A 24,748-nucleotide genomic window follows, 5' to 3' on the forward strand; every position below is an offset into this window, starting at 1 on the left:
TTTAGTACTTTACCACTACAAGTACAGTCTGAAAGCCTTATAATCGTAGATCTCCTTCCCCCCCACTTCATGTTAGAGTTTTCACACGAATTACATTCATATGTATGCGCTGAAAACCCGATCAGACAATGTTAATAATTTGTTACTTTCGGCGATCATACATAATTTAACAAACTTAAGAGAAGACTAATAGTTTGTTACATTTGCCCAGCTTTTTACAATTTCTGTTGCTCTTCCTCATGGAACCTTTTTAGAACATTTCACATATGACGGCTGTGTTCTCCTGAAGATGATGGTGTGCATTTCTAAGAATAGAGATATTCCCTTATAGACTCATAGTGCAATGATCGACTTCCTGAATTGACATTGATATAATACTTTTTTCTAACTTGCCATCCATATTCAATTTTGTTAGTTCATCTAATAATTTCCTTTATTGCATTTTCTTTTCCCCTGTAGCATGTGATCCAGTGTAGTATCAAATATTGTATTTAGTTGTCATGTCTCTGTAGATTCTTTTATTCTGGAACAATTCCAGAGCCTTTCTTTGCCTTTTATGACTTTGCCATCTTTAAAAAATACTGTTCTTCCACCTCCTGCCTCCATAGAACATTCCTTATTTTGTCCTTGATCTTTTCTTATGATCACTTGCTATTATGTATTCTCAGGTAAAACACTGTATACGTGATATTTTATCCTCAGATATACATCCCTCATAAGGTGATGATGATTTTGATCATTCAAACGGTTGCCTGATTTTCCACCGTATCATCACTGTTACTGTTTTTTTCCTCTCTTGCATCTAGTAGGCAGTCTGTGGGGAGACACTTTATGACCATACATTTTTATTGTTTTAAATTTATTTTCTAATTTTTAAATTATAGTTTTTTTTTAATTAATTTATTTATTTATTAGTTTCAGGTGTACAAAACAAGGTAATACTTAGACGTTCATCATTTATATCCCTCATACTGTGAACCCCCCTCCCCCCATCCACTATCCCTCCGACCTCACACTGAACCATCACATTATATATATAAAATTATAGTTGGCATTCATTAATGTTTAGCTTCTGGTGTACAATGCCAGTTGACATACAACATTATATTAGTTTCAGGTATACAACATAGTGATTAGACATTTATATAACTTAACAAGGGTTAGGGTTAGGGCAAAACATGTGCTGTACTTTACATCCACATGACTTTTATAACTGCCATTTGTACTTAATTCCTTCACCTTTTTCACCCAGCCTCGCAAACCCCCACCCATTTGGCACCATCAATTTTTTCTTTGTATCTATGAGTGTTTCTCTTTTGTTTGTTTTTTGTTTTGTTTTTCAGATTCTACATATCAGTGAGATCATATGGTATTTGTCTTTCTCAATCTGACTTATTTCACTTAGCATAATGTTCTCTAGGTCCATCCATGTTTTCGCAAATGGCAAGATTTCATTCATGTCTGAGTAATATTCCATTATATATATCTACCACATCTTCTTTATCCAATTGTCTATTGAGAGACACTTAAGATTGTTTCCATGTCTTGGCTACTGTAAATAATGCTGCAGTGAACACAGAGCTACACATACCTTTTTGAATTAATGTTTTAGATTTCACTGGACAAATGCCCAGAAGTGAAATTGCTTGGTCCTAAGGTAGTTCTGTTTTTAATTTTTAAAGGAATCTCCATACTGTTTTTCATAGTGGCTGAACCAATTTACGTTCCTACCAACAGGGCATGAGGAGGATTTATTTTTCTCCACAACCCTGCCAACATGTGTTGTTTGTTGATTTTTTGATGATTCCCATTCTGACAAGTATGATATGATATCTCATTGTGGTTTTAACTTGAATTTCCCTGAATATTAGTGATGTTGAACATCTCTTCATATGTCTATTGGCCATCTGTATGTCCTTTTTGGAGAAATGTCTACTCAGGTCGTCGACCCATTTTTAATCGGATTATTTGTTTTTTGGTGTTAAGTTGTATGAGTTATTTGTAAATTTTAGATATTAACCCATTAATTGGTGAGTAACTTCTCCCATTCAGTAGGTTGTCTTTTTTAAAAAAATTATATTAGTTGTTAAAAAATGTATATTAGTTGTTTTGTGCACAAAACAAAGTAATACTTAGACATTTATCATTTATATCCCTCACACAGTGTCAACCTCCCTGCCCCCATCCACTATCCCTCTGACATCGCACACAGCCATTACATTTCCATTATCTCTATTTCTAATGCTGTACTCCACTTCTTGTAAGTATATACACACATATATATATATGTATATATATATATGTGTATATATGTATATATATACATATGTATATATATGTATATATATACATATATATATGTGTATATATGTATATAAACTTGTAGTTGACGTTCATTATTGTTCAGCTTCAGCTTCAGGTGTACAGTGCAGTGATTAGGCATCTACATCTTCCCTGAGGTGGTCTCCCTAATGAGACAAGTGTCCATCAGATGCCCTACAAAATCTTTACTAGTGATTACATTCCCCAAATTGACTTTCATATCCCCATGGCAATCTTGTGGTTACTGACTGTGCTTTCTAATCCCCTCACCTTCTCCCTTATCCCCACCCCCCTCCCATCTAGCAACCTTCAGTTTTTCCTCTGTGTCTCTGAGACTGTTTCTGATTAGTTCATTCATTTATTCTTTTCTTTAGATTCCACATACAAGTGAGATCATATGGTATTTGTCTTTCTCTGTGTGACATTTCATTTAACATAATGTTCTCCAGGTCCATCCATATTGCTGCAAATGGTAAGATTTCTTTCTTCTTTATGGTTGCGTAAAACTCCATTGTATAAATGTACCACACTTTCTTAATCCAGTCATCTATCAATGGGCATTTCGGTTGTTTCCATGTCTTGGCTCTTGTGTATAATGCTGCAATAAACATAGAGGTGCATAAATTTTTTTGAATTGGAGTTTTGGATTTCTCCAGATATATACCTAGGAGTGGAATTGCTGGATCATAAGGTAGTTCCACTTTCAGATTTTTGAGATACCTCCATACTGATTTCCATACTGGCTGCACCAATCTGCAATCCCACCAACAATGCACAAGCGTTCCCTTTTTTCCACATCCTCGCCAGCAATGGTTGTTTGTTGATTTATTGATGATAGCCATTTTGACTGGGGTGAGGTGGTATCTCATTGTGGTTTTTATTTGCATTACTGATGGTTAGTGAGGTTGAGCATTTTTTCATATGTCTGTTTGCCTTCTGTATGTCCTTTATAGAAAATGTCTCTTCATGTCCTCTGCCCATTTTTTAATTGGGTTGTTTGTGTTTTGGAGTTCAATTGAGTGAGTTTTTTATAAATTTTAGATATTAACCCCTTATCGGATATATCATTGGCAAGTATGTTTTCCCATTCAGTAGGATCTCTTTTTATTTTATTGATGGTTTCCTTTGCTGTGAAAAAACTTTTCAGTTTGATGTAATCCCACATGTTTATTTTTTCTCTTACTTCCCTTGAGCGAGGGGATATATCAGTAAAAATCTTACTCCGGGTAATGTCTGTAAAGTTTCTTCCTATATTTTCTTATAGGAATTTTATGGTTTCAGGTCTTACATTTAAGTCTTTAAGCCATTTTGAATTTATTCTTGTATGTGGTGTAAGGAGGTTGTCCAGCTTCATTTTTTTTGCATGTGTCTGTCTAGGTTTCCCAGCACCATTTATTGAATAGACTGTCTTTACCCCACCGTAAATTCTTGCTTCCATTGTCATAGATTAAATGACCGTAGAGCAATGGATTTATTTCTGGGCTCTCTGTTCCATTGATCTATGTGTCTGTTTTTATGCCAGTACCATGCTGATTTGATTACTGTAGCCTTGTAGTATAATTTGATGTCAGGTATCGTTATACCTCCCACTTTGTTCTTATTTCTCAAGATTGCTGAGGTATCCGGGGTTTTTTATTCTGTGAAAAACGTCATTGGTAGTTTGATGGGAATTGCATGGAATATGTATATTGCCGTAGGCAGTATGGACATTTTTTTTTCTTAATTTATTTATTGGGGTGACAATTGTTAATGAAATTACATAATTACAGGTGTACAATTCCGTATTACATCATCAATAAATCCCATTGTGTGTTCACCACCCAGAGTCAGTTCTCCTTCCATCACCATATATTTGATCCCCCTTACCCTCATCTCCCTCCCAGTATGGACATTTTAACTATGTTAATTATTCCTATCCATGAACATAATATGTGTTTCCATCTATTTGTATGTTTAATTTCTCTCTTCAAGTGTCTTATAATTTTCTGAGTACAGATCTTTTACTTCTTTGGTTAAATTTATTCCCAGGTATTTTATAGTCTTTGGAGCAATTGTAAATGGGATTGTTTTTTAAATTGCTCCTTCTGATGTTTTATTATTGGTATATACAAATGCAACTGATTTCTGAATATTAATTTTGGATCCTGCTACTTTACTAAATTCATCTATTAGCTCTAATAGTTTCTTGATGGAGCCTTTAGGGTTCTCTCTATATAGTATCATATCAGCTGCATATAACGATAATTTTATTTCCTCCTTACCAATCTGGATGCCTTTTATTTCTTTTTCTTGTCTGATTGCTGTGGCTAGAACTTCCAGCACTATGTTGAATAGAAGTGGATATAGTGGGCAACCTTGCCTTGTTCCTGATGTTAGGGGGAATGATTTTAGCTTTTCCCCACTGAGTATGATGTTAGCTGTGGGTTTGTCATATATGGCCCTTATTTTGTTGAGATATGATCCCTGTATTCCCACTTTCTTAAGGGTTTTTATCATAAATGGCTGCTGGATTTTATCAAATGCTTTTTCTACATCTATTGATATGGTCATGTGATTTTTATTTTTCATTTTGTTAATGTGGTGTATCACATTAATTGATTTGTGGATGTTGAACCACCCTTGCATACCAGGAATGAATCCCATTTGATCATGGTGTATGATCTTTTTAATGTATTGCTGAATTCTGTTCGCCAATATTTTGTTGAGAATTTTTGCATCTATGTTCATTAGAGATATCGGCCTGTAGTTTACATTTTTTTGTGATGTCTTTGTATGATTTGGGGATCAGGGTGATAGTGGCTTCATAAAAAGTGTTTGGGAGTCTTCCCTCCTTCTGGATTTTTTGGAAGAGCTTGAGGAGAATAGGTGATAATTCTTTTTTGAATGTTTTGTAAAATTGACCTCTAAAGCCATCTGGTCCAGGGCTTTTGTTTGTTGGGAGATTATTGATTACTGATTCAATTTCCCTGATGGTAATCAGTCTATTCAGGTTTTCTGTTTCTTCTTGAGTTAGCCTTGCAATGTTGTACGCCTCTAGAAAATTGTCCATTTCATCCAGATTGTCAAATTTGTTGGCATATAGTTGCTCATAGTAATTTCTTAAAATTTTTTGTATTTCTGCAGTGTCTGTTGTCACTTCTCCTCTTTCATTTCTGATTTTATTAATTTGGGTTTTCTCTTTTTTTAATGAGTCCGGCTAAAGGTTTGTCAATTTTGTTTATCTTCTCTGAGAACCAACTCTTGGATTCACTGATCTTTTGTATTGTTTTTCTGGTTTCATTTATTTCTGCTCTGATCTTTATTATCTCCTTCCTTGTGCTCCCTTTGGGCTTATTTTGCTGTTGTTTTTCCAGATCCCTTAATTATGAAGATAAACTGTTGATTAGTGATGTTTCTTGTTTCTTTAGGTAGGCCTACAGTGCTATGAATTTCCCTCTTAGGACTGCTTTCACGGCATCCCATAGATTTTGGTGCTTTCATTTTCTTTTGTCTCGAGATATCTTTTGATTTCTTCCTTGATCTCCTGCTTGACCCATTCATTATTTAGTAATAAGTTATTCAGCCTCCATGAATTGGTATGTCTTCCAGTTTTTTTCCCGTATCTCTAATTTCATCTCTAATTTCATAGCACTGTGATCAGAGAAGACAATTGGTATGATTTCAATTTTCTTAAATTTATCAAGACTTGTTTTGTGGCCTAACATATGGTCTGTCTTGGAAAATGTTCCTTGTGCGTTTGAGAAAAATGTGTATTTTGCAGCATTGGTGTGAAATGCTCTGGAAATATCGATTAAATCCAAGTGGTCCAATGTATCATTTAAGGCTGTTGTTTCCATATTGATTTTCTGTCTGGAAGACCTGTCCCTTGTTGTCAGAGGTGTGTTGAAGTCCCCTACTATGATTGTGTTACTGTTGATCTCTGTCTTTATGTCAGTCAATGTCTGCTTTATATATTTAGGTGCTCCTATGTTGGGTGCATAGATGTTTACTAGGATTATGTCCTCTTGTTGGATCGATCCCTTTATTATTATATAATGCCCATCTTTATCTTTTAATGTGTTCTTCATTTTAAAGTCTATTTTGTCAGATATAAGTATTGCAACTCCAGCTTTTTTCTCGCTTCCATTTGCATGAAATATGTTACTCCAACCCTTCACTTTCAGCCTGTGTGTGTCTTTTGATCTGAGGTGAGTCTCTTGTATACAGCATATACAAGGGTCTTGCTTTCTTATCCACTCAGCCACCCTATGTCTCTTGATTGGAGCATTTAATCCGTTTATATTTAAAGTGATTGGTGATAGGTACATAGTTATTGCCATTTTTAAATTTGTAGTTAGATTGTTTTCATCTTCTATTTCCAGAAGTCCTTTTAGTATTTCTTGCAATGCTGGCTTGGTGGTAAAAAATTCCTTTAGCTTATTCTTTTCTGGGAAGCTCTTTATCTCTCCATCAACTTTAAATGATAGCTGCATAAAGCAATCTAGGTTGTAGGCCTTTGTTTTCTATCACTTTGAGTATCTCCTGCCATTCCCTCCTGGCCTTCAATGTTTGTGTAGAAAAGTCATTTGATAGTCTTATGGGAGTTCCCTTGTATGTAACCCTCTGTCTTTCTCTTGCTGCTTTTAGGATTCTCTCTTTGTCTTTAAGCTTTGCCTTTTTAACTATAATGTGTCTTGGTGTGGACCTGTTTGGTTTTATCCTGGTTGGAACTCTCTGCACTTCCTGGGCTTGTATGTTGGTTTCCTTCATCAGGTTAGGGAAGTTTTCGGACATTATTACTTGAAATATGTTCTAAATCCCTTGCTTCCTCTCTTCACCTTCTGGTATTCCTATGATGCGCATGTTGTTGTGCTTGATGTTGTCCCAGAGGTCTCTTAAACCATCTTCATTGTTTTTTATTCTTTTTTCTTTCTGTTGTTCTGTTTGGGTGATCTCTGCTAACTTGTCTTCTAAGTCGCTGATTCGATCCTCTGTTTCATCTAACCTGCTGGTAATTCCTTCAAGAGTCTTCTTAATTTCGGTAATTGTGTTCTTTAGTTCTAACTGGTTGTTCGTTATGATTTCTACATCCTTCTTTATGTCTTCTCTAATCTCCTTAAACATTCTTATCACCAGTGTTCTGAACTCTGTCTCTGATAGGTTGGTTATCTCTGCTTCATTTGGTTCCAGTTGTGGAGGTTTCTTCTGTTCTTTTATTTGGGACATGTTTCTTTGTTTCCCCATTCTGGCTGACTCTCTGTGTTTGCTTTGATGTATTAGGTAGATCCCCTAGAGTTCCTAGTTCTTGCTGGGTTATCTTATATAGTATGTGTCCTTTATATTTGACTTGCACTACTTTGTTTTTCTCCTATGCGTGTGCTCCAAAGGAGACTCTTGTGTTGTGTATATTGTCCTGTTAAAGAAGATCTTTTTGCTTGTGAGTAGGTGGGGTTAACTCCCAGGCTGACTAGTTGTGAGACTTGGCTCTGCCCACTGCAGGTTGTTCTGCTGCATGAGGATTGACCACTTAAATGTGGTTTGGCCTTTATGGGCTCTTGCGCCTGTAGAGAATTCCCTCTGGGTGTTTGACTTGTAGGTCAAACTCGGTAGTACTCTGGATTGGTCTGGAGTTGGCTTCTGGATATGTTGAATCTTGTGTCTCTTAAGCTGGGCCCTGGTAGGGCAATTTCAGAACAAAGCAAATCACCAAGCACAACAGCAACAACAACAACAACAACGAAAAAATCAAATACATCCACATGTAAAGACAACCAACAACACCCACTCAACAAAGGCAAAGATATCAAAGATAGAAAGACAAAACAAAGCAAAACAAAACAAAGCAAAACAAAAAGCCGCGCCAATCTTGTCTTAAGTCCACCAAGTAATCTCCAGGTTGTCCTCTGCTGTACCAAAGAGTCCTCTGCCTCTTACACAGGCAGAACCGGTCACCTGGTGCCCACAGTGACTTTGGGACTGTAGATTTAAATGTGTGCGCCTGGGGGGTCTGGATGATCGTTTTTACAAAGTCAGTGCAGTTTTTGCCCTTGCCTGCACATACACGCACTGAGAATAGCAACACCAGCCCTGTGTCCAGTACTCCTGAGTCTTAGGGCACTTCTTCCGTGTGTGTGGGAGGGGGCGGGCAGGAGATTTCTAAGCTGCTGAAAGCCAGGAGCTCTGTCTGCCGCTTACTGCTGAACTCTGGGAGTGCCTTTGCAGTTGCACTTGCCTTGCCCTAGGCAGGCCAGAAAGGGTGGGGCTGGGGATGGAGGGGTCTTCTCTCTCCCAGCCCAGCCGCTTCACACTCTTCCCGCTGACCAGAAAAGGTGGTGGCTGGGGGGTGGAGGAGTTCTTCTCTCCTAGCCCAGCCAAAATCACACTCTTCCCAGCCTCTTCCCTGGGTCAGAGCTGCCTGTCAGTCTTCCCAGCGCCTGAGCACTATAGCCCCTCTGTAATCTGACACTATTCCTCAGTTCAGGGGCCAGTTTAAGTCTCTGGAAGGGCAGGGGTAGGATTGGAGGAGCGGGGAGAGGGGCCCAGGTGTGGAATTTGTGTTCTTTGTCCGCCCTAGGGCCCACCTAGCTGCCCCCGCTGTGGGAGCGATCAGCTGTGGGACGCAGGGAAAGAGCCCACCTCCTGGCTTTTGTATTTTGTGTTCTTCCCTGGGGACCCCTGCATCTTTAGAGCTGCGGGTTTGCCGCACCCTCTGCCGCCGGCCCTCATCCCACCACGGGACCACGTGTTTCCACTCCGCTCCTTTTCTTCTTCCCCTGCTCGCCCAATTTGCGCACCTTCAAGTAATCCTTCCACGAGTCTCTTAGCTGTTCTGTGTGAGGAGCAAAGATTTCTTTGATGGGTTAAATGTCCCGTTTGTAATAAGATCAGGAGGAGTACTCAGAAAGTGTGTCCTGCTGCCGCCATTCCTATGACGTCACCCACCAGGTGTAATATTGATTTGGTCATGGGAGGAGGCAAGTACAGCATCTGCTTACTCTGCCGTCTTGACTGGAAGTTTCCATTTTTTAAATAGCATGGTCAAGGTGACGTATGAGTAGTTCAGAAAACTAACGTTGCCTAAGTTCACCCAGTTGGTTATCACCTCTAGGTACTGTCTAAAAATGTATCACACTTTGCCTTGTAATCGCTCAAAGGTATATCTTATCCGTATTGTAAATATATAAATATGTGATAAGGATGGTGTACCTTCATATATCATATTTCTTGTGTTTTTTTCCTTAAACTCATGGCTAATATCACTGAATTAGGAAAAATGTTTAATCTCTGTGGAGCATTTTCTTTATCTACAAAATGAAGGAACTGGATAAAATTATTTGCAAAGTTCCACCTCTTTCCAAAAGCTTATATGTTTATAAATCAAAAAATAAAAATATTTTGAGAAATAATGGAACTTATTGTAGTTGGAGTAATAGAACTTTTAGAGGAATATCCACGAGTTTACAACAAGGAGTGGTTGCCAGTATTTGTGGAATGCTGTTAAGCAAAACTGGATCTACAGAACACCGTTCCCAGGGCCACCCACTCTGTGTGGAATTACTTCATTTTACAGATTGCTAATTGTGTGGTATTGCTTGTGGCCCAGACTCCTAAACTTCTTCACTAAGCATGCATGGCTACCGCTATTTACAATATACTCAACTGAGCTAGTTGCAAAAATTACTGAAGAATGAATTGAATTCTACGTGTCAGTTAGTTTTTTTTTTTAAAAGCTATAACTTGGAGGGATTTGGGAAGAAACTGTTTCTCAGATTAAGCATAGTACAGGTAAGCTGAATGATTACACACATGCTCATTTTTCATATGTCTGAGGCCATTTCTAGTACATTTTTCAAGAATCGCAATTCAATTAATCCCTGTATTGACTTCTACAATTGCCCTCATGGAGCTATTATTCCAAGTTCTAATATGCTCTCTGAGATTAGCAAAAAGTGGCTTCACAGGGTCATTTACTTGACGATCAAGAGCTGCCTCAAGTTAGTCACCTTTATAGAAATATAACTATGGTTTCCATGAAGAACAAATTATCGAGGTCTCTGAGAAGCTTTCCCAATGGGTTTGTCCTCTGTTAGAGGACCATTTGCCTGAGTGACCAAGTGTGGAGAAAGTAAGCCTCACCACTGCTGTTTATGTATTCTGGGGTAGTCTTTTGCTATCTGTAGGAGCCAACAGATAGGTGTTTACATTTGACATAAACACCTATTCTCATATATACTGCATGGCTAATATGTAAAAGTTGAGAATAAATACATGGGAGGCTGTTTTGATAGGTGTCCTTATTATTTGATTACGGACAACAGACAAGGAGATACTGCCATTGAAAGACAGTTCCCAAGAGAAGTGGAAGACAGTGACACTGCGGGCCGCAGGGAGAAGTTCTGGAGCCCATCAGGAGGCAGAGAGAGGGGGACGGGGCAAGAGCCTTTGTTGTGGTTTCTGAGGGAAGTAATAGGTGACAGTGTGAGCAGGCTTTGGCTTGGCGAGTGGGAATCATTTTAGGAGAGTCTGGACCGGAGGGGCTGTCCCTAGTTGTCTAGTGCCTGGCTGTAGTGTGATTAGGGCAGAGGGTAGTGGCCAGAGCTGGAGAGCCTGATTAAGGGACGTCGTTGGGGTGTGGGCATTGGACTGGTCGGGCGACATTTGAAAAGCAAGCCTAGGAGCGAGTTGTTTACTGTCTCTAGGAATTCGTGAAGCTTGGGCCTGTCGGTAAGCCCCAAGGTGTCACAGCATCGGGATACAGAAATAAAAGACGGAACTCTCTCTGAGTTGTTTTAAAATCCAAGGCATAGACATCAGTGAAACTAGCAGAGTGAATAGGTAACTTTGAAGAGTCTCACCTCCATAAGAGCAGCAAGAAAACTGGCAAAGATGGCAAGAATCAAATATTTCAGAATTCTAGAAATGAACCAAAGGCTTATAATTATCCAGGGAGCATTTATTCAGGAAAAACAACAGAATTTTGGTAAGAAGAGTGAGCTTTGCGGCTTTCTAACTGCCCTGTTCGATCTGACCATTACCAGCTCTGAGGTAGCCTTGATAACCCAAAGCCTGCAATCACCAGAGGGAGCAGAATAGGTTCAAACTCATTCAAAGCCTTATTGTCATTATTTGACCTGTTTCTTGGTTCCCTGAAAAAATCTTACTTGCAAGGCTGTTCTGTGTTTGAGCTGACTCAGAATTCATCGAGCATGAAAGCCTTTTCTCTGGGAGCGTTTGTTGAAGATAATTGGAGGCAATTTTTAAACTTCATGGCTGCCTGAGGTGGTGAATAACAGTTGTAGTAATTAATAGGATAACCAAAAGCTTCAAAGGAAAAGCTGGAGAATGGGATGGCCATAGGGACATTGCAAAGCTCTAACGTACTGCTGGGGATCTGCCCATGTGTTGGGATGTGTGCATTCCCAGCATATGCGATGGTCAGGAAGGACTTGGCAGCACCCGATGTTATTGCTCCTGGCTAATCCCGTGGCTCTGCCAAAGCAGGAGTGAGGCTGAGGTAGTCGTCGGTGTTCTTGCTGAGTACTGAAGGCATTCCCAGCAACATGAAGGGCCCCTTGGCAAAGATAGGGGGAAATATGGGTCCTAGGTGTTAAGTAAATCTCTGTTCAAATGTCAGCTAACTGAGCAGAAACTTCAGTAGCCACACACATCAAAGAGTACACACTTTACAGATTAGTTCAGGGAAATAACTAAACAAACAGAAAGAACAAAAAACAAACCCTGGAGAGAGAGACAGTCTGATTTTGAGAATTGCCACAGTACGTCATTTAAAATGTTCAGTTTTCAACAAAAATTACAAGACAGGCAAAACACAAAACAACAAAAAAAGAAAGTATAGCTCACACACAGGGAAAAAAAGCAATTGATAGAAGCAGTTCTTGAGGAAGCCCAGACACTGGATTTACTAGACAAAGACTTGAAATCAGCTATTTTAAATATGCTCAAAGAGCTAAAAGAAACCATGTGAATGATGATGTTTCTGGGAACAAAATATCTTAATTTTTTTCTTGTGAGAATGTATTTTATTTTCATTTCTGAAGAAGATTTTCTCTGGATATAGAATTCTAGTTTGACAGTTCTTTTCTGTCAGCGCTTGGAAAATGTTTTGCCACTTGCTCTGGTCTCCATGGTTTTTTGATGAGAAATACACAGTTATTCAAATCATTGTTTCCTTATTTGTATTGCCTTATTTCTCTCTGCCGGCTTTCAAGAACTTTTCAGAAATTTGGTCTTTGTCTGGGCTTAGACATCTTTGTGAATCTGTAGGTACTTTTTAAATCAAATTTGGGAAGTATTCAGTCTTTATTTCTTCAAATATTTTTTTCAGCCCCAGGCCCTTTCCCTTCTTCTTCTAAGATTGATGACATGAAGGTTAAACTTTCTGTCATTCTTTCATAACTATCTAATAAGGGTCCCTCCCTGCCTCCCTTCCAGTCTGTTTTCTCTCTGTTGATATTGGATAATTTCTATTGATCTATCTTTTAAGTTCACGAATTCTTTCCCCTGCCATCTCCATTCTGCTATGGAACCCACCTGGTGAAATTTGTATTTACATTATTTTCATTTCTAAATTATTCACTTGGGTCTTCTTTTTATCTATTATTTCTTGATACTTTCTATTTTTGCATTTCTTTCAACAGTGTTCATGATAACTTGTTGCAGCATTTTTATGATTTTTAAGAGTTTTAAGAGTTCTTTATATACTCTGGGTAATATAACCTTTGGCAGATATGTTTTGCAAATATTGTGTAGTTTGTTGTTTCACTCTCTTGATAATGTTCTTGGATGCATAAAGTTTTAATTTTTATGAAGTCTATGTTTTTCTTATTTTTTTATTTTGAAGTTCATGATTTTGCTGTTATATTTAAGAAACCATAGCCAAATCCAAGGTCAGATATTTGCCTCCATATTTTCTTAAGAGAGTTTTATAGTTTTAGCTTTTATATTTAGGTCTGACTCATATTGAGTTAATTTTTATATATGGTGTTAGGTTAAGGGTACCATTTCATTCTTTTGTATGTGGATATCCAGTTGTCCTAGCACCAGTTTTTGAAGACTGTTCTCACCTCCATTAAAAGGTCTTGACACCGTTTTCAAAAATCAACTGACCATAGATCTACGGTTTTACTTCTGGACTCTCATGTCTATTCCATTGATCCATATGTTTATGTTTTCCTTATTCCACCCTGTCTTGATTACTGTTGATTTATAGTACATTTTAAAATAGGGAAGTCCTCCAATTTTTTTCTCCTTTGTCAAGATTGCTTTGGATAGTCAGTGTCCCTTTAAATTCCATATGGATTTTAATGTTGGCTTTTCCAGTTTTGCAAAAATGACCTGTGGGAGTTTGATAGAGATTGCATTGAATCTGTAGACAACTTTGGAGTTAAGTCTCCTGAACATGAACAGAGATGTCTTTTCATTGATTTGGGTCTACTTTCATATCTTTTCGGTAATGTTTTGTTGTTTTTGGTATGCAAGATTGAACTTGTTTGGATAGATTTATTCCTATGTGTTTCATTTTTTGGGTGGTTTTATAAATAGAAATGTTTTACTAATTTTATGTTCACATTGTTCATCACTAATGTATAGAAGTGTGATAATGGTGCATTGTCCTTGTATCCTGCAACTTTGCCAAATTTGGATTAGTGTTAACAGATTTTTGTAAATTATTTAGTATTTTCTAAATATGTCACATCTTGCCATCTGTGAATAGTTTTCCTTCTTCCCTTCCAATGGATGCCATTTCTTTTTTTGTTGCCTAATTTCCCGGAAGAGAAATTCCAGTGGTGTTGAATAGAAGGTTCAAAAGTGAGCATCCTGCCTTGTTCCTCTTCTTAGGAGGAAAATTTGCAGTCTTTCACCATTGAGCATGATGTTAGCTGTGGACTTTCTTATATGGCCTTTATCATTTTGAGGGAATTTCCTTCTATTTTTAATGTACTGAGTTTTTAACATGAAAGAGCACTGGATTTTGTCAAGAGCATTTTCTGTGTCAATGTAGATAACGGTGTGGTTTCTTTCCTTCATTCTATCAACGTTGTATATTACACTGATTGATTTTTCTTATTTTGACGAGAAAAACATCCAGCCTAAGAGAAAGCTTGTTTTCTAGCGTAAGAGAAAGCTTTTATTTGAGACAAACTGACGACATTTGCAGGGAAGCGAAATCTCAACTGATTGAGAAAATGCTCTGGAAAATGGTGGTTTGCAGCTCATTTTATACATAAAATCAAAGGAGAAGGTTACATGAAATCCACTGGTAATAACTTAAGGGGTGGAAGAAAGCAAAGCAGGAAATCTCTGGGATTGGATAAAAGTAAATTGGAGAGACAGGTACTTCTTTCACATAGGTGGGTACGGGATAGTTAGTAGTTCACATAGAGATGTTAATCAAGTGATAGGAATAATAATGAGGGATTCTGTACTTTCCTGCTCTGGTCCGGAAAAAGGGATCATTGATATTCCAAGGATGTCATCTTTGTGCAAAAAAGACAACAGACAGGCCCAATAGAGACACCTATTAACTTTATGAAGGGAGCTAAAGATGTGACTTCCTGCCATGGCTCACTTAGTTATGAATTTTTTTTTTCTCATTCTGTATTTTATTACTGAAATACATTGTCCTACCCACCCCACCCCACAATAAAAATCTCACCCAGAACCCCCATTCCTTCCCTTTATCCCCCAGCCAGTCCTGCACAAGTGCTCCAAAATTCACTCCTCACTGGCCATTGTGGAGTGTGTCCATTGGGTAGCCACGTGAAAACCACTTTGTGGAGAAAAATGGAGGGGGGCAAGGTAGCCCCAGGAGGGGCTTATTTGAGGGCCTTAGCCACTTGCTCATAGGCCAGCTCGATCTCCTCATCATCTGGACAAGTGGAGGAGAATTCTTCCTGAGCATAGGCATTCCGCAAATACCGATGCACTCCCTGGAACACCTCTGGGATGGAGAATCCCCGGTACTTCTTACCACCTGTACTATGTGGAGCTTTGGCAGCAGGTTGCAGTCAGCCAGTGTGAGCTCATTGCCATCCAGAAACTTCCTCTGAGAGATGCCCTCATCCTCAGCACTGGTCTCATCCACTTCTTCTGGGAGGGGGGATGTCAAGTAATCGTCTAAAACTTTCAGGGCTTTCAGGAGCCCCTTCTCCAGATTATCATTGAGTGCTGGGTTAGAATTCTTGATGTAGGCAGAAAATTTGGCAAATATGTCCAGCCCAGCTGTGTTGGATTCGGGATTCAGAGCTGCCAGCTTGGGGTACCTGGGAGGGGACAACACTGCCTCCAGAAATTCCTCAATCTTGTTGGTGTCTGTGTGTACTTCGGTGCCATACAGCAGGAATGGAAGCTGCCCTCCTGGGCACAGCTTCTGTACCGTCTCAGTTCGCCTCTTAGTGTCAACGGTGGTGACGTTGAAAGTGACTCCCTTGAGCCAGAGCACCATGAACAGTCTCTGGGAGAAGGGGCAGTTCCCAATCTTGGCCCCATCACTGCCAGCCTTCACGAACAATTCGACCTGCGGTTGTTCTTCAGCCATGGTTGCGACGGGGACCAGGCAGTTATGAAATTTTTTATGTTCATGCCATCTTATATGGTTATTTTCAGTCTCCTGAGCTTGTCAGGTTTAATCTGTGGCCCCTTTTCCATCCACACTTATATTGAAATCACCCTTGTATTTCTGTGATAAATCCTATTTGGTCATGGTATGTAAGCCTTTAAATATGTTCTTGGATTTGTTGACCAGGGTTTTTGGAGGATTTTATCTCCGTATTTGTAAGAGTTATCAGTCTAGAGTGTTTGCGTTTTGGCATCGCATTGCGCACTCCTGCCAAGGCCCTTCACAGCTCTGCATGGCCTCTGCTTCCTGCCCATTTGGAACCTAAAGAGCAGCCAGAGGTGACAGCTTAACGGTCTTCTCAGGTCTTTTCTGAGTGTGTGTCCTGCCCTGGACATTTGTGTGGCTTTCTAGGTCCTTAATATATAGGGGCTCTTTTCAAAGTCCTCCTTCTCTAAAGATCCTCATTCTGCACCTTTTCCTTCCTTGGCTTTTGGCATGTCTTAACTGTGACTTTACCCCAGGCAACAGCAGCTTGTTCATTTGACTTTCAGTATGTTTGAGAAATGTCTTCTGCATATTTGTGTCTTTACTCTAAGAAAGTTCTGAGTTAGGTGAAAATAGGCCCCTTTTGTTAGTCCTTGGGACCCCACGGAAAGACCTGAACAAATACAGTTCACTTGGGAACAAGATGTACTCTCCTGTGGTTAAGACATGGGTCCCCTGCCAAGAAAGCAGGGTGCCACCTTCAGGACCGCTACCACATCCAGGATGGGGTGTACTTGGCCTCAGCTAACACACTACAAAGCTTTCTTCCCTGCTCAGTGGCCCTCTCCTGGTTCAGTGTTTCTGTGGTTACTGTAACCATTTTACTACCTCTCCGAATGCCAGGAAGTGTGATTTTGGCAGGGATTGTGATGGTTTTCAGTGTTTCGTTTCTGAGCATGGATGGCCCTCCCCTGGTCTCTGCTTTGCCGTTTTTGCAGTTGTCCTTGTCAACACACTTTTATTCAAAAGCATGTCCTGGCTCACTTTTGTTGTAACAGACGGGATTGTAATGGTGGCACTATGTATCTTCTATTTTGAGATTTGGATCTCTGGTGTAATTTGATTTAACAAGTGCAATTTAGCTTGGGACTCTTTGAAAGCTTTTTCTTTCTTTGCCTCTTAATGATTCTGCTTCCTACACACTTACTGTGCAGACCAGTTTCAAAGTTTCTATGTACTTCCGCCCAGTGCTGGCCCTGGGACTTGGGAGAGGTTTTGCACCTGTGTGGGATCCACTCCCGGCTCCAACTCACATCTATATAACATCTGCAAAGGTTGTCGTAACCAGCTTCATTGCACCTTCCCTCACCCCAGTGGACAAAGCTGAACTCAATAGGAAATTCGACTACAGGCCGAAGCAATTTACATCCTGGTTAGAAAATGTAAAACTTGACAAACAGACTCCACGCAGTAGTTTGCAGTAGTTTCCAGCAGACCCTTCTCTTCCTTTAATAAATCTTCCTTCTGTATTTCTTCCTGACTCGTGAATTCCTTCACGGCCCTCAAGTGATCAGCCACAACTTTTATGTGCGATAGTTTTAAGCGTGCTATTTTGGTTTGCCCCTCTTGTACACTGCCCTGAGAATCTGGATTTTGGGCAGCATTCTACACCATAGTTCAGTTCTCAGCATTGTTTTGCTTTGTTGTTTCTGGTCAGATTTGTTTGTGGGCCTTTTGGTGGTTATCTCATGACTTCATCCCCTGATGCAAAGGATCCGTTTCTCCAGGTTTCTTCTCTGATCCTACTCTGTGCTTGGGATCACTTAGGGTAGGGTGTCGCTTAGGGGCCAAGGGTGAAATCTGACAAGCTCAGGAGACTGAAAATAACCACATAGGATGGTGTGAGCGTTATAAAATATCCTAACTAAGGTGGGCCATGGCGGGAAGTCACATCTTTAGCCTGAAGCTTCCTTCATAAAGTCAATGTTCACCTTATATGAGCCTGTCTATTGTCTTTTTGCACCTGAGATGACATCCTTGGAATGTCAGTCATCCCCCTTTCCAGACCAGAGCAGGAAAGTACAGAATCCCTCATTATTATTCTTGTCCCTGGATTAACCTCTCTATGTGAACTAACTATCCTGTACACACCTATGTGAAAGAAGTATCTGTCTCTTCAATTTACTTTTATCCAATCCCAGTGATTTCCCTGCTTTGCTTTCTCCCACCCCCTTAATCTACCACCAGTGGATTTCATGTAACCCTCCTTTGATTCTATGTATAAAATAAGCTATATAAATTGACATTTTGCGGAGCATTTTCTCAATACGTTGCAGATTTTGCTTCCTGCAATTGTCAGTTTGGCTCAAATAAACTCTTATAAGCTTCCTTTTAGGCTGGATGTTTTTTATCGACAGTGTAAAAATTGTAGAGTATCCTACTGTGTGTTGAGATAAGAAACATCCAAACCTGTAGAGAAGTTAATGAGTTTATTTGACCAAAACTGGTGAAAATTGTCGGGAAGCACAATCTCCATGGATTAAAAATATGCTTTGGAGAATGGCAATTTTACAGATTATTTATATATTAAAATCAAAGGAGGAGCCATAAGGAGGGTTACATAAAATCCATTAGTGGTAGATTAAGGGGGCGGGAGAAAGCAAAGTGGGGAAATCCCTGGGATTGGATAAAAAGTGAAATGGAGAGACACACACTTCTTTTACATTGGTGGGTAAAGGATAGTTAACTAACATTTACAGCACATAGAGATGGTATTTGGGGAACAAGATAACAATGAGGGGTTCTGTGGTCAGTTCTTTGGTGCAGTGAGCTGTGCCCTGGGTGGTCTGGGAAAGGGGCGTACTCTGACATTCCAAGGGCATGTTATCTTAGATGCGAAAAGACAATAGACAGGCTCACTTAAGGTAAAGATGGACGCTACAGGCCAAGTGATGGGGAAACTGACCTTAAAATGGTTCCCTGTCACGTGGAATGGAGCTAAAATGGTGGCCCCAGCGGAGAGAGAAGTCCCCAGCCTAAGCCCCAGCCCACTTCCGCATAACCCCCTCCAAGCCACACCTTGAGCCAACCACCAGATGACACCTACCCCTTCCCCCACTCAAGGAAGTCCCCAACCCATAAAAACTTGCTCAAAACCTTGTTAGGGGCTCAGTCTTTTGGGAAGGATCCCACTGAGCGCGCTGGCGTAATAAAGCTGTGTTCTCCCTGATCTCTGCGCACCGCTTGAGTTTCTCGGTCCTCGCCGTTTTTCTGCAACACAAGGACATGACTACTAGCCATGACCCTCTTTTAGTTAGGGATTTTTCTATTCAGACCTTCCTATGTGCTTAATTTCAGTCTCTGAGTTTGTAGGGCCTGCCATGCGGGCCCCCACTGAGCTTGTCAGGTTTAGTATGTGGCCCCTTTTCATCCACCTGAGTTTGTAGGAGCCATTCTAGTGGAAACGGAATAGCACTCCCTCTTTCCTCCAGTTTGCTTGGTGTCTGGTGGGGCTTGTTGGCAGAACTTCCTCCCACAGTCCTCCAGCAGCAGCAGTGTTCAGTCAAGAAGTGAGGGCCCTGCTTTTCCTGGCGTTTGCTTATTGCCTAGCAGTGCCGGTCGCCCAAATGGGAGAAAAGGCCTCAGCACCTCTTCTGTGTCGGGGTTCTGTCCTGCATCTCCTCCCTCTTCTCTTCTTACATTATGTTCAGTGGATTAAATTACATGATTTTCAACATTAGTTTTTTTTTAATTGCCATATAGTTGACATATAACATTATATTAGTTTCAGGTGTACAACATACTAATTCAATATTTGTGTATGTTGCAAAAAAGGTCATCACAGTAAGTCTGGTTAACATCCATCACCACACTCAGTTTCAACTGTTTTTCTTCTGATGTTCAGATGAACTTTTACTCTCTTAGCAACTTTCAAATATACAATACAATCTTATTAACTATAATTGTTACCATGCTAACGTAAAGGTCCAGCTGCTCTCTGCATGAAAGCCAAAATTCGAGAGACGAGGTTGGTGGAAAGAAAAACAGGTTTATTCAAAATGCTGGCATTCTGGGAGGATGGAGGACTCCGGTCCAAGGGCCGTCCCCTCTCTCCCAGCATGGCCAAGAAGTGTTAGAGGCACATAAGGAGAGGCAGAACAAAGGAAAGGGGAAGATGGTCAGGCAAGTCCCTGAAATAGGTGCTTCTCAGAGGCTGGTGTGTTTCGGGGATAGGAGTGGATCTAATGCAGATGTGAAAACTTCTTTCAAGTCAGTGTCCTGGAGGTTTCCTTGAGGAGCTGAGGTCATTGAACCTAGTATGCATACAGCCTGGAGTAAACAGTCATGGAAACCAGCTCGTATAATAAATGTATAGTAAACAGAATCATTAAGGTTTGGTGGGAGGGAAGAAAAGCAAAGAAAAGAAAAACTTTCAAAAGTCCCAGCTAAACTACACTGTCAAATCTAATTACACTAGGTATAAATTTCAAGCTAGAAGATACAGTGTCATTGTTACATAATCACCATGCTGTCCATTATATCCCCATGACTTATTTGTTTTATAACTGGAAGTTTGTACCTTCTGACCACCTTTTCGCCTACCCCCACCCGCCACATCTGGCAACCAGCAATCTTGTTTATATCTGTGAGTTCCGTTATGGGCTTTTTTTTGTTTTGTTTTTTTGCTATTGTATTGTGTGAGTTCTTTATATATTTTGGATATTAACCCCTGTCAGATACATGATTTGCAAATACTTCTTTCCATTCGGTAAATTGCCTATTTAGTATGTTGATGGTTTTATTTGCTGTGCAGAAGCTTCTTAGTTTGATGTAGTCCCTTGTTTATTTTGCTTTTGTTGCTCTAGATTTTGGTGTCAAATTCAAAATAACTATCAGCAAGACAAGTGTCCACCCTCTTCTTATCTTCATGGCCTCTGCTAGCTAGAGGGAGAAATCTTTCCCTGGGCCTTGTTTTTTTAAAACTCTACACTATGGCAGTCCTGGGTTGCAGTGTGCTCCAGGGTTGATTTGGGATATGTATACAGGAGGCAAAAATAAATCCTATGGAACTTAACATCTGGTCCTCCATTAATTCCCAAAGTGCCTGCCCATTCTGCCTTCCGTCCTCACTTCAGTCTTCCAATACTTGATCTGTGTGTTATGTCAATGGTTCTAAAGTGCAGTTAATGGAAGTTTGTGGATGAAATGTTCTTACTCCAGCATGACTAGAATGGGGACTTTATTCTCACATTTATTGAATGAATGATTAAATGAATGAGTTGTGACAATTAAGTTCACAAACTCATCCTAGAAAAAGTGCTACGTACCTCACTGCTGAATATCACTACTGTCACCTTCGAAGTCCTCCCCTTGGGAAGCTGTGCACTGACACCAGTGCCTACTCCACTTTTCAAAGCCATTTTGGAACTCTTTCTCTGGAATGGCCATCAGAGCTGTCGTCGTATTTCCCTTGATGTCCTGTATGTCATCAAAATGTCTTCCTTTCAATATTTCCTTTACCTTCGGGTAAAGAAAGAAATCATTGGGGCCACATCAGGTGAGCAGGGAGGGTGTTCCAATACAGGTATTTGTTTACTGGCTAAAAACTCCCTCAGAGACAGTGCCATGTGAGCTGGTGCATTGTGGTGATGCAAGAGCCGTGAATTGTTGGTGAAAAGTTCAAGTCATCTAACTTTTTCACGCAGTCTTTTCAGCACCTGCAAGTAGTAAACTTGGTTAACTGTTTGTCGAATTGGTACAAATTCTTAATGAATAATCCCTCTGATATCAAAAAAGGTTAGTAACATCCTTTTGACTTTTGATTTGGACTGACGGAACTTTTTTGGTTGTGGAGAATTTGCTGACTTCCATTGTGCACTTTGACTCTTTGTTTCAGGGTCCTAGTGGTACACCCATGTTTCATCACCAATGATAACAAGGCCCAAAACATCGTCTTGCCTCTCCAAAAGGTCTTGGCAAACTTTGATTCTTCTTTGCTTTTGTTCATCAATAAGCTCCTTTGGGACTATTTTTGCACACACCTTTCTCATGCCAGGATTTTCAGTTAAGATTTTCCTAATTCTTTCTCTGTCCATGTTTACTTGGTCTGCTGTGCTTCTCACAGTCAGGCGGCGATTTTGATGTGCAATTCAACGAACTTTTGCAATGTTTTCATCAGTTCTGCTCATTACTGGCCGCCCTGAACTTTCCTCATCAGTGATGCATTCTCTCTCCTCAGAAAAACGTTTAATCCATTTGTACACTGGCCTTAGCCCATAAACTAGGACTAACATGTCCCAGATTTCACTTCCACTCTTGCCAAGTTTAACAAGAAATTTAATGTTTGTTGCTCTAATTCAAGCACAGACATTCTTACGATGGCACACAAAAACATGCAACAACAATAATGAACTCTATCAGCAAGAGTTCTCTATCACCACGACATGTCGACACAAACACAGCTGTGAGACACTGATATACCAAGATTATGAAACCTTATTGAGCTGTTTGTACAGTGCTGCCATTGTAAGCACACGGTGGCAAGTTCACGAATGTAATTGACAGACCTTGTACACGCATGTTGCCTACACGTTGCTTGTGTTTGTGTTGTCAATATAACAATAGTATAATATTAAGAGAATTAAGATAAATTCCTATGGGAGCTCATAGGCATAGAAAGGAAATTATTTTTAGTGAATTTGGAACCGGACATGTGGTGTGGTGGGTAAGGTCATTTTTTAGACAAGAGTTCTCTGACACTGACTGGCTGTCCTTTAATTCAGTTCAATCCAGACATAGACCCACAGGTTAAGGACAAAGTTCTCCACAAGATGCCTCATTTCAGATGCCAGCCACAAATCTCAGAGGCCACCTGAACTTCTGACCTACTTGGCTATAATTTGGGTGTTCCCACAACCTCCTGAGATTTGATAATTTACTAGGACTCAAGAGAACTCATTGAAAGTGCTATATTAAAATTATAGTTTTATTGTAAAAGCTACAACCCAGAAACAGCTCAATGTAAGCAACGAATAGGCCAAGGTCTGGGCCTGCGTGGGGTTGAGGCCTGAGGCGAAACGTAGAGCTTCTGTGCTGTTTCTCATGGAATCCATGCGCTTCAGTTTCCGGTCATGTCATTGTGTTTGTTCACCCACCAGGAAGCTCCACTGAGCTTTGTTGCCCAGATTTTTAATTGGGGTTTCCATCCTTACGTAGGGATCATTGATGAAATGGTTGCCCATGTGCTGGAGCCCCTCCCGCCCGCTCTCCTCCCTGTAGGTCTGCTTGGTCCAAAGTGTCAGTCTCTAATCAAATGGTTGATTTTTGTGGTGACGAGCCCCTGTCCTGAGGCGTAGGGACCACCTTGAGTCACTAGCAACATAACAAAGGCACTCTTCTCGCTCTGGAATTTTAAGTGTTTTTGAAGCTCTGTGCCAGCAACTGGGGACAAAGACAAGATATACCAGGGGTGCCAAAAAATATATATATAAACGGACACTTTGGTCAACGCTGTGCAAACAGTAGTTCCCCATAATCAGAAGTGTCTGGACGCTGATGGTAACCACTTTGAGCACCTCTTGTAATTGCAGAAGTCAAATGTGAATTGTATTCATTTTTTGTTATCTGTATATATTGAGTTTTACAATTTTAATACAGTTTTCCTTTCTTAAAATGTGTATACATTTTTTTGGCATTCTCTGTATTCTTTATTATACCACAGTCATCAAATAAGATTTCAAGGAGAATGTGGCATTTGAGTGATGCTTGCAAGACGGGTGGGATTTAAACATTTGGAGATGGGCTAAAGGGCATTCCAGGCTGAGAAAGCTATATTAGCAATCTCACAGGGCACGTAAATCAAAAGTGCAGAGTTCGGTATGTAGAAATATATCTTTTTTTTTTTGGCTTTAGTGGGATGTATAAAAAGCGGTAATGACAAGAAAAGCCAGGCTGGGGCTCTCATTTAATGATATTTATTAATCACAGAATTTCTTTATTCTTACAGAGCAGAAGAAAGAAGAGATCTGTTTATGTTTTTCCGAAGCCTACACTTTTTTGTGGAGTGGTGTGAATATCGGAAGCGCACATTTAAACATTTCAAGGTAGAGTCTAAAGTCTTTACATTTAAACATATATGAAAAAGTAAAACTCATGTTAACTTGGGGATTTAGCATACCATTCTTAAAGTTTTTAAACAACAAAAACTGTTCTCATGAGATTTTGGAATTTGCCTATTTGGAATAAATGAAGATGGAATACTTTTGTACAAATCATTGAATCTCATATGATAGAATATCTTGAAGGAAGTATATATAGTTATATTATTGATTTTATAACATTTTGAAAAATTATTCTGTCAAGGGTACTTGAAGTACAATGACAAATGCTAATAAAGAATACAATCACGATAGGCTTATCACAGAGCATTATAATCTTTTCTTCTTGGAGCCAGACTATATTTTGACCTTCTTAATTATTGTATATTTCAAGTTTAAATACTGAAGTCCCCATTCTTGAAAAGTAGTGCTTCTTAAGTCTGGTGCTGGTTCATTCAAAGGCTCCTTTTTATTCCCTTTGTTTGTCTTCTGGCATAGCTAGCGTTAACGTTTGGCTGCATTGTAATCCCGCACGTCCTATTTAGGTGGATAGTGTGAGTTATTGACAGCAGTGAGCCACACAAGCAGCACTGAAAGAGTCAACAAATAATGTCTCACTGCTCAGGTTCCCTCACAAGCCACACCGACTCCTGACTGTTGTTTTTTGGCTGGTAATAACTCTCCTTTACTTTGGATTCTGTTTATTGTTATTGTTATTATTATTATTATTATTATTAGCATTGTATTTGGCTGAGCTATGAAATCTGTCAGGCACAGGTTTTCTGTA

General features: G+C 39.8%; 2 protein-coding genes across 2 annotated transcripts in view; one reads left to right on the top strand and one right to left on the bottom strand.

The window, feature by feature from the left end:
- The window catches only part of CENPP (centromere protein P), a 237,788-nt gene that overhangs the window by 40,722 nt on the left and 172,318 nt on the right, over positions 1-24,748 (top strand). Inside the window, exon 5 of the mRNA XM_081065631.1 lies at positions 23,871-23,967. Coding sequence (XP_080921757.1) covers positions 23,871-23,967 — 97 coding nt within the window. The remainder of the gene's footprint in view (positions 1-23,870; positions 23,968-24,748) is intronic.
- On the bottom strand, positions 15,138-15,871 carry LOC308504615 (chloride intracellular channel protein 1-like; the record flags this gene model as incomplete). The annotated part of the gene is given in 2 exon segments (XM_081065632.1): positions 15,138-15,292; positions 15,295-15,871. Coding segments are annotated over 2 exon segments (720 nt in total). The 5' UTR covers positions 15,860-15,871.

This window comes from Rhinolophus hipposideros (assembly GCF_964194185.1).
Source record: "Rhinolophus hipposideros genome assembly, chromosome: 11".
Taxonomy (NCBI): Eukaryota; Metazoa; Chordata; class Mammalia; order Chiroptera; family Rhinolophidae; genus Rhinolophus; species Rhinolophus hipposideros.